Source organism: Furipterus horrens, unplaced genomic scaffold (assembly GCF_987537825.1).
Source record: "Furipterus horrens unplaced genomic scaffold, mFurHor1.1.pri manual_scaffold_10, whole genome shotgun sequence".
Lineage (NCBI taxonomy): Eukaryota > Metazoa > Chordata > Mammalia > Chiroptera > Furipteridae > Furipterus > Furipterus horrens.
Window position 1 is genome coordinate 83,809,479 of NW_028327180.1, and position 13,300 is coordinate 83,822,778.

At 46.3% G+C, this 13,300-nt stretch overlaps 1 protein-coding gene across 2 annotated transcripts in view; it reads right to left on the reverse strand.

Moving 5' to 3' along the window:
• Positions 1 to 13,300, reverse strand: part of GLRA1 (glycine receptor alpha 1) — a 68,500-nt gene that overhangs the window by 17,735 nt on the left and 37,465 nt on the right. For both annotated transcript variants that reach the window (XM_090289611.1, XM_090289610.1), the window contains exon 4: positions 548 to 771. In XM_090289611.1, coding sequence (XP_090145737.1) covers positions 548 to 771 — 224 coding nt within the window. The remainder of the gene's footprint in view (positions 1 to 547; positions 772 to 13,300) is intronic.

A 13,300-nucleotide genomic window follows, 5' to 3' on the forward strand; every position in this document is an offset into this window, starting at 1 on the left:
GACTGTATGAGCAGCACATTCACTGGGCAGGCCCAGTGATGGTGCAGTTGCTGAAACTTTTCAGGTTTTGAGCCTTTGCTCCTACTATTTTAAAAAAAAGGGTGGCGAGAACATTTAGCATGAGATGAACCCTGGTACAGACACGGAAGTGTACACGCAGTACTGTGAACTACAGGCACCCTGTTGTACATCTGATCTCCAGTACCTGTTCATCTCTCATAGCTGCACGCTCTGCTATTGGTCATCGCCTGTGAATCCTTTGTCTGTCTTGTCTTATTGAAACTCTGGGTAAGCTTAGTGGCCTAACTTTAACCCTTCCTTCTCCCAAGTGCTTTCTTGATCTCCCTGCTTAGAATAAACCACTTGCTCCTAGGACTTCCCATGGTGTTTTATTCTCACCTGCTGATTGTGAGTAACAGAGCTGACTCTGCTTGTTTGGCAAAGGTGCAGGTTGCCCGGGTCCATTTGCCTCTGTTCGACACCCTCTTTGTGTCTGCTCCCAGAAGGCACTTCCTGAGGCTGGAGGGAATGAATCTGTGGAACTCACCTGATACTGTAGAGGACGTTGCCATTCCGGGAGATCCTCAGCAGTTTGTTGTCCGTGGTGATCTCGTGGAAGTGGGCCCCCTTCTCGTTGGCAAAGAACAGGTCGGGTTTCCAGATGGAGTCCAACATGGACGGGTCCAGGTCGAGAGAGTCGTCTGGGTATTCGTTGTAGGCCAGCCGGGGGTCATTCCACTGCTGCCGCAGGAAGATGTTGACCCTATAGTCCTACAGCCAGGAGGCAGGGAGGTGGGGTCAGGCTTCGGCTGCGGGGTGTCAACCCTCCGAGGCCCAGGTGCTTTCAGCCAGTGTCCCCCAGAGCCCCTCTGGAGGCTGTAATTAAAGTGTGGTTGCAGCTTATGCGGGAGTAAGACACAGAAGCCTGTGCACCAGGCAAAAGCCACAGGAGTCATCATTATCCCAGAATATTCTCTAACTGCCCCTTTAAGGATATTCAACTCTGAACTGAGCTTATTTAAGCATTATTCCTTCTTCTGAGAAGTTAAAAAAATAAAAAGTTGAGGCTGATGTAATAAACACCTGCTTTCATCCTGTTCACATTGCTTTTTAGATGAGACAGATAATGCATTACAGATAAAGTTGGAGCCTCCCTTGATCGTGAAGCCAAGCAGTGCGGTCACTCTCAGGGGTGCACCGGCTGGAGAGCCGCTAGCCTGGACAGACGGGAGGGGCACAAGGAAAGACTAGTAGCTGGTGCTTGGGCATTATTTTGCCTAAAGAGGACAATTTCCAAGCCTTGAAGGAAGGGTGAAGAAAGATCCCATCGTGTTTCTGCTGGTCCTACGGTTCCCATGGCTCTGTTTCAACACCGGCCTCCTGTAACCTCCTCTGCTGTGTGTTGATTTGTGTGGGGAGAAGTAATGCAATGGATGTTGTGGAGTCAGACCTAACTGGGCTCTAAACTCAGTGCTAAGAGAACTGCTTCTGCGGGACTGCAGGGCAGCTGCTCCACTGGAAAGAAATTCAGGGGTCAAACCAATTAAGGGAAATGTTCATCTAAACCGAATGCAACAGATTTCTTTATTGTAGGATTTCTCAGAAGTCAATTCAATATGCTAATGAATTGTGTGTATCTCTAAGAGGGGACTAGAATATGTAATACTTTCCTGATTTATTTGGGCTATAGGACTCTTACTTTGTGCATGACACATGTCTTCTACAGCAGCGGTCCCCAGGGACCAGTTTCGTGGAAGACAGTTTTCCCACAGACCGGGTGGGGACGGTGGGGAGATGGTTTCAGGATGTTCCCAGCACATTGCATTCAAACTGCCCCCCTGCTGTGCAGCCCAGTTCCTAACAGGCCCGACCAGTAGGGTCAGCGGCATGGAGGTGGGGGACCCCTGTTCTACAGAACATAGGTCAGGAATTTCTGTCTTAGTCAAAACTCTTCCCCGCTCGCTTTTTCCACTTGGAGAAACTTAAGTTCAGAGAGAACTGAGACTGGCCCAGTGTCACTCTGGAAAGGCAGAGCAGAGCTGGTTCTGGAACTCTTAAGTCCTGACTTCTAGTGAGGGGTTGTCCCGGGGGCCTGCGAGGAACTGAGTCTGTTTAGTTCCCATTCACAACCCGGGCAGCAGGCAGTGGGACGGGTAGGCCTCCAAGGCCAGAAAGTGAGTAATGAAATTAAGAAATAGTTGCAAAGATAAGTTTTAAATTTTGTGAGAGAGGCATTATGAACCTGGGTTCCATGAATATCCTGACACCGCAAGCAGAATTGAGGGCACATCTGTGTCGTCGGAGGAACAAAAGTGTAGCTCTCTCCCATGGAGTCTCAAAAGAGTTTAAAGTTCTCAAAGATGAATAACCTCAGTTCAAATGCAACTTTAAACGTTCTCCTTCAGTAAGCTCCGCTCCTGAGCACTTGCTGCTGTGTTTTCCCCTGAAGGCGCAGGTAAATGAGATCCTGCTGTATTTTCTTTGGGGCCCTGCTTCTAAATGCTGATCACTCTTGATCTGTCATCTGCAGGGGCAAACTAAAACAAACTGCCCTCCCCACCCTCAGCCTCACCCCCAGCAAGTTCCTCCTACAGCACACGCCTCCTTCCGTTTGCCTACAGGAACATCGAGAGCTTCGGAACTGTTCCGAGGTATTTTATGGAAGGGTTCTGTAATTTCATTGAAGCCTCTACCTCCAGCCCCATTGAAAATGACATTTGGACTCATCATCTTACAACGCCCACGGTGGAGGAGACCTGCGGGCCAGACCCGGATGTTGACTCTCTTTTTGTGTTATTGACACTCATAGACAGCTCGCAGTTTGTTCCCATCTGATCAGGGGGTTAGAAACAGCTTTCTCCCTTGGGTTTTACATGAAGTGTGTGTGCATGTGTTTGTGAGTGTGTGTGATGAAGCACTGGGGCAGTCATGGCAGAGGGAACAGACTATGAACGGTTGGGCAGAAAAAGCCTTCGGTCCCCAAACCCTAGCTGCACTTTTGATGTTCTTGCCAGCGACATGTCAAGCCTGTTTATGGAACTGGAAGGAAGAAAAGAAGGTGGCATTTCTTAAAATGGTCTGTTAGGCAGCAGGCGCTGTTCTAGATACTGTCACATACATTTAGTCGTCACAGAAGCCCTCAAAGTTAGACATTCAGGTTCCCATGGTAAGGGTAAGGAAACCGAGGCTTAGAGGGCTTGAGAAACTTGCCCAGGGCCCAGAGCTGGTAAGCGGCAGAGCTGGGCTGTGAATCCGCACCCACCTAACCCTCAGTGAGCGAGCAGAGCCAGTCTGTGCCGAGGATGCTCTCATCCTCACAGCCCAGGTAAATTCTGCCCACTCAGCTTAAGCCTTCCCTCCTGCAGGAGTCTTGATGCCTCAGGCTTCCCTGATCCTTCCTTTTCTGATCTCCTAGCAAAACGGAATCACCAGGAACATTTAATTTAGCACTTCCTCACTGTGTGTGTCTTATCTCCTTAACTTGATTGGCAACAATTTGAGAGGATGAACTTGAGCTCATATTCCTCCTGCACCATCCCACCTACTCTGGAAGTCAGTGCACCTGGGAGCTACCCAGTACCCAGGCTAAGGAGGAGGAAGTGGAAGGTCAGGGGGAGGGGGAGGGACTGAGGAAGAGGAGGAAGCAAAACCAGAAGAAGTTGGAGCGGGAAGAGCTTTCCCAGTTTTATGACTGGAAAGACTGAGACTCAGAGAGGGAAGGTATTTTCTGAGGTCACATAGCAAATCAGTCAAGGACCAGGGATTAGAACCTGAATTGCTTCTCTGGGCTTCACTGGTAAAAGAAGGAGTTAGGCTAGATGGTTTCTAAGAACCCTTCCAAACCTAATAGCTAATTGTTACTAGTTTTGCTTTTTCAAGAAGATTTAACTGAGCACCTAGTAAGTGCCAGGCACTGTTCTAGGCACTGGAGAATATACGGGAAACAAGAAAGACCTATTTAGGCAATCCCAGAACCTGCAGTGTAATGTCTACAGCGCGCTGAAGTCAGGGCTCTGATGGGATTAGGCACCGGGCGCTAAGCGGTTAGAGAAGACAGCCCATCCAGACTTCGGGTGGCAGTCAGGGAAGGCTCCAGGAAGACATGGTGTCTAAGGTGAGACTAGATGTGGTTGAGCCAAAGAGGAAAAGCATTCTGGGCAGTTGGAACTGCCTGTTAAAGGCCTAGAGACAAAGCAAGAGTGCAGGTCTTTGCAAAGCATAACAAGTAAGTGAGGAAGGAGGGGGTGCAGGCAGGGCCTCTCAAGCTGTCTTGAGGAGTCTGGACTTCAGGCTGGGAGTAATGTGGAGCCTTTGAAAGAGTTTTAACCAGGGAAGGACATTATTTACATTTCTGGTCCACAACCCAGGCATGTGCCCTAACAGGGACTTGAACCAGTGACCCTTTGGTTCACAGGCTGGTGCTCAATCCACTGAGTCACACTAGCCAGGTCTATTTTTATTTTTTAATAGGAAAAGGACTGCATTTATTGATTGCATACATCTATCAATCTGGTATACAGTGGATATTTTGACATACTATACATCATTTAATACTCACAACATCACTAAAAACTAGCTTATTATTCCCATTTTATAGTTCTTATTCCCATCTTACAGTTGAAGGCCTTCAGGCTCAGGATAATTAAGTAATTTTCATAAATTCAAAAAGAAAATAAATGTCTGTATTCTAGTCCAAATGCTTGATGCTAGACAATACTGCCACTTCATAAATGCATCATGAAGAGTACTTTCATCCTAAGTATACATATACAAAACATATAATATTCTTTCTGGACAGACATAGTCTCTATTTTGTTATTACTGATATTTAAAAAGATTTTGTATTTTCTTATTACAGAAGTAATGCATGTTGATTATAAAAATACAAACATACATCACCTAAAAGAAGAAAAAACCCCACAGGGTCTCATAATGAAATGACTAATGGAAGGTGAGGGCAGGACCTGGAGAAGGTGCCCCAATCCTCAGGCAGCTTGACCCACTGCTCCCGGCAGCCCCGCTTCTCCCAGCAGCCCCGCTTCTCCACTCAGCAGCTCCTGCCTGAACAGGTTGTACCATTGACTTCTCCCTCCTAGCTGGTAAACAGCAGTGGGAAACGCAGTTCAGAAGAGATCAATGTAATTGGTGTAATAGCCTGAAAGCTAAATGCTGTTTTGCTTACTCAGCCCCATATCCATATTGGTTGGTGTTTGACAAGGTGAGGTCCATGTTCAGGTTCATGGGCCCCGGGGAGCACTATTTGAATCCTCTGCCTGAGAACCTCAGATTCCACCTCTGGCAACTGGTTTCTAGGTCTCAAACTCTCAAAGGTGGCCCACCTAAGCCTGAGGCGGGAGGGATCTTCAGAGCTCTCGTTCAATAGTTTTTAGCATTAGCTCACCATTCTTGCCTCTGAGACTCCCTCATGGTCTGATTTCTGGAAACTGGGCAGTGGCCATGTTTGTAAGACCAAGGTGGAGAATTAACTCATTCATTCAGTCATTCGACAAATATTTATGGAGGACTTCCTGTGTGCCCCCTCCCCCACTGTGTCTGATTTCAGATTCTTACCCTTCCCAGTAAACTTCTCTAAACTCAGTATTGCTGTGAAATAGCCTGAGGTGTTTTAGTTTGAAAGAGCTAAGAGCCTGGTGAGTGTGTGGGTGAGAAGCAGGTGGGGAAGGCAAGGTGTGCGCCCCCTGCAGTCCGAACTAAGAGACACCACCCAGGAGGGGGATGAAGAACGAGATGTTTATTCCTTCCTGAGCTTCAGCACGCCAGCTCCCAAAGGGATGTCTCTTCTCTAAACGCAATCCAACCCTATCACCATTAGGCTCAGAGCGAGGGTGGAGTCACACAGTCCTGACTTCTTCCTCCACGGAGCTCAAGGTATCTAGCAGGCAAGGCAAGCTATGGACAAAAGCATCTGCCACACAAAACTGAAAGTGATAAGGGTCATCAGAGCTTCGAATGCATAGCCGTTCAGTATTGCTCCCAAGTCGTCGAGATTCTTCCAGCCAGGTTGGGTGAATCTGGGAAAGTTTTCGGAGGGTTATGTGGCATTTGAAATGGCCCCATCAGTCTCTCCCATCCCCCTGAAGTGAGCTTCTCTAGGTCTGATCTGGTTCCAAGATGTGAACAATATCTGGTTCCAGCTGGGAAGGAGGCCTGTGATGTGTGAGGAGGAGGGACTGAGGCAAGGAGGACAGGACTGGACATGAGGACTCGGTGGCAGCCTCTGTGTTCTCAGGGTTAGGACGTGCAGAGTTGAAGGTCAAAGGACTCTCACACAGGAGGAATAGCACAAGCAAAGGTGTGTAAGGAGGGGCCTTCAAACAGTTCATTTTAGCTTAACTGTTACCAGCAAAAGTGCTAAAAAAGTCCACCTTACTGAGGACCTACTATGTATCTGGCACTGTGCTAAGTGTGCTGTTTTATCTTTAAAACAATCCTACGACGCCAGTATTTTCAAATTAATTTCATAGATGAAGGAGGCTCAGGGAGATTAAGTCATTTGTCCAAATTCACAGTTAGTAAACAGTGGGGTTGGAATTTGAATGTGGTTTGTCTGATTATATAAAATTTATGCCCTCAACCCCTCTGCTGCAATAAGGCTAGGAAATGGTCTTGAGACTGTGGGTAGTCTTAACCGCCAAACCAAGGGATTTGGATTTTATTCTGTGGCCAGTTGGGCACCGCGGAGTCTTAAGCAGCAGAGCTTATCCCAGCTTGACTTCAGGAAGATCAGTATGGTAGGGATGACCATGAAATGCCAGGAGTGAAAGAAAGTAGGCAGGAAACTGTCTTGAGGCCGTTGTGATGAAGTCCAGTTGGGAGATAAGGAGGGGCTAACCTAACACAGTAGAAATGGAGCGTGGGGTGGATGGGAGAATCATAGTTCTTTGTCATCATCATCATCTTCATCATCTTCATCTTTACAGCTAGAAAGGACCTTGGAAACGTCTGCCTCAACTCCTTCATTTTACCCATGGCTCCGAGAGGGAAAGGGATTTTCTCCGGCCACACAGCAGTTCAGTGACTAAGGTAGGACTTGAAGACAGAAATCTGGCCCCCTATCCCACCTCTTTTTCTCTCTACTTGTAGCCTTTGAGGGCAGAAGGAAGAGCCAGCTGGATCTGCCATCAGGCAAGCTCTGCTGTCCTCGGAGAGGCTCTAACCCAGATTTGGCTCTGACAGGGTTTGGGATTAAGATGCATGAGAGCTGGGCCAGTCTGCTGAAAGCCAGGGGCCAGGGGCATTCGGAGTGGAGGGTGCCCAGGCTTGGTTCATGAGCTGCTGCTTCCTCCCCTACCTGCTGCACTCAAGCACTTCCCCAAACCCCTGGGGGTCAGAGGTGTTGCCTCCACATGTGAGAAGTGTCAGCCTCAGGCACCACACAGCCCTGGCTCACTGGCACATGGCAGGTACAATGCTAAGCGCTTTAACGACTCCTCTCTCCAAATTCTCACAGCAACACCATTTTATAGATAAACTGAGGTCTCGGGACATTTAGTGCTCTGTCTAAAGTTAGGGAAAGAGCTGAGGCTTGAATCCACGACTGGCTGATTCCAAAGTCATGCTTTGAAGTAGTACGTACATTGTTTTGATTGGCTCCTTTTATCAATAATGTCTTATTTGCTGCATTTTAGTTTTCAAAGCACCTTTGCATTAATTTTTTTCTCTGAAGTCTGGCAGAGAAGATTCTTAGCCCCTTTGGATAGATGTCTTAACTAAAGCCTTGAAAGCTCAAGTTCCCGCCATGAGTTACTGGTAGATCCAGAATTGATAACAACAGTGCAAATAGTACTAATAGATTGAGACTTTACCACATGCTGAGAGTGTTATGTTATCTCTACAGTAATCCTGTGATTGAGGTTCTGTTATCATACATGGTACACAGAGGTGAAAGAACTACTTCTAACATCACACCCTCATATTTGACCCACTGTCTGCTCTACACTCAAGTCCAGTGCTGGCGACTCCCCAGATCCTGCCTCACTGCCTCCTTGGCTCCAGAGGCCTGCTCTGTGCCTTGATTCTCCCCTAAGTCACCACCCTGCCTGGTGCATTCTCATTTGGATCTCCCACCATCAGAGATGCATTTGTTGTAAAGAACTGTAGAGGGTTTGGACCAGTGGAGCTGAGCATCTTTGTTTGTCTCCAGGGGATCACTAAAGCCCAGCGTGAGTTTAATAATTACATGAACACGCTAATGGCAGCTACGTTTATTGGATGTTTAACACTTGCTAGAATTCTATAGGTATTGTATCTCTAAACCTTTCATCAACCCAGCACACTGGGCATTATTACACTCATTTTAGCAGGAAACTGATATTTGGAGAGGTTAGTCAGAGGTAAAGTGTCTTGCTCAAAGTTCCCTGGCTGGTAGGTGCTAGAGCAGAGATATGAGTCTAGGCCTGGCTGGTACCCACTTTCACATACTGGTGACAATTGCACACTGCTTCTCTATCCCCCTTCCCTGCTTTTTAAAAACCAAGTTCTAGATGAGCGGGTTGAAGAAATGTAGTAGACATAGCATGTCAGCACCCCAGTGAACCCAACTGACAGGTTTGCTCATACATATCCTTATAGTCAATAACAAGGTGGGGAACTTTGGGCTGGCAAATTGAACAGTGAAGCGAATTCATAACTGGTTGCCAAAGGTTGCAAAGTGAAGGGCGGATATTAACCTGGAAAGAGGAAAGAGGGCAGCGTTGCCAGCCCAGGGCACAATGGTGAGACACTAACGAACTTGGAAATATGGAAAATAAGGTTGCTCTCCGAGAGTTAAACTAGCAGCAGAGATGAATACGCAGTAGAGGAGCTGGCCGAGGCCCAGCGTCAATCACAGTGACCCATGTGCAATCCCAGTGATTTAGGATGGGCACGTGCTTGTGATTTAGTAAGTGGAGCCTCAATTTATTTTATCATGTCTTGTTTAGAGAACTATTTCATAAACATGTGGGAGACACTCATTTAGTGAGGAACAGGAATTTGGCAGTTGGTACTCTGGCATCACCTGGGGGATAGAGTCACCCTGTCTGGGGGAACACCAGCTTCTCTGTCACTGGAGAGGGTTTCTTTGTGGTGAGGCAAAGGCGGTCACTTAGACATCTCTTTAAAAAGGCCTGGGTGAAATTTCCTGCAAGACTGTATTTTTCTCCTGTTCCAGGTATGTCAAAAGCAACTTTTGATTGGCTTTCCTAATATTCAGAGAGTGGCAAGGGAGCGCTTTCATGGAGGATAAGAGCACTCCTCTTATTAGAATGGAAAGATCCATCATAAATTAAAATAGCTTGGCAGTCTTACTGACCCCCTTCAGCCTTCTGTGGGTTTGATTGTCCTGAGTCAGCCTTCCTGGATCAGACCTGCGGGAGAGCCAGCTCTGCGCTGTCATAAATTCATGAGGTGACACCTCCCTTGGTGGTGTGTTGGGAGAGAGTCAGCCAGCAGATGTTTCCAAGACTGCCTATAATTTCGTTTTCTGCCTGTAACAGACTAATAGCATTTTTGAGAGCCCTCTCCTTGGCCTTCTCATAGTTTTCAGTTTCCCGAGGCTTTGTGGAGTGTCAAGTCATATCTAACTGGATGACATTTAATAGACTTTCTCTTGGGTCCCCCAACCCACGAGTATAAGAAGTGACCTGGCATTAGCTGTGTAGACAGCCTGGAAGTGTAATGGAAAACACACAAGAAAGGACCACATCCACAGTAGCAACCAGCTCCACAAAACATCTAGGCATAAACCTACCAAGGAATGTATAAGTTTAAAACAAAACAAAACTCTAAAACTTTACTGAGAAGCATAAAGGAATACCTGGATAAATGGAGACACACACCATGCTTATAAAATATAGTAAAGATGTCACTTCTTCCCAAATTAATCTATAAACTTGATCTCTAAAACCGGAGGCAGTTTTTATAGGCTTCAACAAGTTGATTCTAAAGTTCATGTGGAAGGGAAAATGGGCTGAAAAGGTCAAGAAAACCTTGTAAAAAAAGAACAGAGGACTGTCTCTACCAAACTTAGAAATATAATGTTAGGCCACAGTGATTAGGATAGTGTGGTTTCTGGCAGAAACAAACAAACAGAGCGATGGGTCAATAAGCCGGGACTAGAAACACACTAAATACATCTAGGGATTTATTTATGGAAAAAAGCATTTCAACCCAGTGGAGACATGATGGCTACTTAAGAATGATATTGGAAATATTACTATTTAATCAGAAAAGTAAGCCACGACCAAATATTTTACCGAAAACTAAACTAAACCAAATGGATTAAGGAAATACATGGAAAAATAAAGAACCTATGATATTGTTCAGACTGCCCAATAAACAAATGCAAAGTGCTCAAATTCACTAGAAATCTGGAGTGAAAATTAAAAATGATGATAAAGTACCATTTAAAACATCTCATCTGGTAAAATAAAAAATAAATGGTAGTCTCTTGAGCGGCAAGGACAAAGAGGAGCGGACGTCGTTTAAGGATGGTAAGTTATTGAAGCTTCTTTGGAAGTACGTTGGGCAGTAACACCTGTCAAAATAATGGATCAACATGCCTGTATTTTTTATAAAGTAATTCCGGTTCTGGAATATATCATAAGGAAAAGGGCAAAAGGCTCTACACAAGAATATTCATTTGTAAACATGAAAAGCTGCCTAACCCTGAAGGTCTATCAGAAGGGGGGTTAAATAAAATGAAGGGATGTCAGACCATGGAGTTTTACAGGTAGGCCAGTCGGGGAACATGTGTTGAATATACAGTTATAATAATTACCTATTGTGTTTCTAAATTTGGCGGTGTGCGGAGAGTTAGGAATGTGGTAGACCTACATGTAGTGGCGTGGACAGATTCCAAGGTGGCGGCAGTGAAAAAAGCAAATTGTACTGCACAATCCTGTTTCTACAAAGATGTGTGTGTCCACAGAGGAAGGTACAATCAACGACAGGACCTAGTAGGATGTACCCGAGATTGTTCATCTGCATTCCTATTTCTCTCGTTTTATTTATTTTTTATTGGACTTATTACAAAGCTTGTTTTCATCTATTACTCATATACTTTAAAAATTGTGCAGAGTTTTGCTGCCCATAAGCATGGCTGTCGCTAACCTCAGGGGTCCTGGCCACAGTGTGCCTGTCTCTGCGCCAGGTTAGCTTGATCCCAGATGAGAGAGGCTGGGACTCATGACCCGATAATGGAAATACGGGGATTCATGCCCAGAGGACACCAGTACACACACACACACACACACACAATGTACACACACACACTCTCATTTGTTTACATATAGTTCCACATGAATTGCAGTGATGCACATGCCCCCATATGTGCACACTCACATGTATACCTGCACATATGTATAGACAGACTTACACTCACATTATCAACACATATGTACATGCTCTTTCACATATTTACATATACTCACACATACACACATATAAATATGCTGACTCATGTTGATGCCTACTTAACCAGGTGCTTATGTATTTACAGATATCCACATACAGTTACATAAATGTGAACAGTCCCCTTTAGGGACAGCTGGAGGGAGGGGGGATCACTGGGTGGAGGGGAACAAAGGGAAAATAAATTAGGACAACTGTAACAGCATAATTAATAAAGCATATTAAAAACAAACAAACAAACAAAGAAAATAGTCCTTTTTAGGTACATTCACTCTTAAACACTTTAGCATATTTTACATATCTCCATACACAGACATGTGCACATTCACACTTATACACATTCATGTGTACATTTATCACCAGAATGCACATACTTATACCTATACATGGTCACACACATTTCCCTTTGAGGTTACACATCCAATTACATTCAAACCAGCATACACATGCCTTTGTGCACATTTGCACGAACAATCCCACACTATGCACATGTGGATACATACTACACAGGCGCATCGATGCTGCAGTACACACTCATGCACACTTATAAGCATGTGTGTCCAGACCAGCCAGTGGTTCCCTGTAGCTTCTGGCTCCAGCTCTTTCTCTTGTAGCCTGCCACAGAGGCTGCCCTGGATCCGGAGCCCCTCCCTGCCTTTTCCTCATTCGTTCCTGTTCCAGCTCTACCTTTGTCTGGCTGCCTAGACTCAAGGAAAGTCCCTGGAAAGGTCGGATGAAGGACCTCTGCCCTCCCCTGGTCTGGAATGGATCGAGACCCCTGCCGCTTTGCTAGCTGCCTGTTCTGCTCTCAGGTCTGGTGAATAAGTCCAGGTCCCGGGAAGCAGACCGCCAAGCTTAGGACCTCCAGCTGTTTACTGAACTTCTCTGCACTCCTGCTGCTCCTGAAGAGCTAGTACAGCCTCGGAAGTCCCCGACACTGGGACTGCGTCCATATACCTGCGACACCGGGTGCACAGTGAGCTCTTTGCATGGTTGCAGAGACAGAGCCCTGGCCTGGAAATTTGGGGCCCAGACATGTCAGTTCTGTGAAGTTTCCTTTCAGCTCTAACTCCCTGTAATCAAACCTTTCCAGCTGTTTCCTTGTCAGTAAAATGGGGATCACATCCCTTGCCTCAGGGCCATCGCTGTGAGGTCTTAATGAATGAGATGGCACGTGCAGAAGTCCCTGAGAACTGCCTGGCGCACTAGCGTTTCCTGTGTGCTTATGGCTGTTGTGTGCTGAGTGACAAGGGAAGAGGCTTGAATGGGAAGGTGGCCCAAATGGTTTGGCGGGTAGGAGGCAGCAGGGAGAGAGCTGGAGGGTGGGAGCCCCTGGCCTGCACAGAGCATCCGTCCGTGCTCTGTGACCTTTCTCAAGCCCTGTCACCGCGCCAGTCATCAGAGTCCCTTTCTGTAGACCAAGGAACTGGCTTAGACCGTTTCTTAAGTTCTTTTGCCAGCTGTGAGATTTTTAGTTTTTTCCTCCCCTTAAATCATCTTCAAAGCAAATTAAGCACATGTAGATAATTAAGAACCCAGTGGGGGAAAAATCACGGTACTGTGGATGTGCAAGCTGGAAAAGGGCAACTCCTACTTTGGGTTGAGTTTAATAAGCAGGGAGAAACCTGCGTTGGCTGCGGCCCACTCCCAAGAAAGCACGTCTATACCAACCCTTAATTTCCTGTTCACTCCCCCCCCAGCTCCAGTCCTTCTTTGGGCTCCTCTGGTTGGTTATCTCTGTTATCACTTTGTACTGTTTCCCCCTGAGGTGTGCTGAGCCGGGCATGATATGAGACTGGATTTCCACTTCTGATAGCACTTAGGTTATTATGTAAGTGTGCTTTGTGGGTCTGTGGTCCCCAATTTCCTGAGTCTGTGCTCTTTGGTG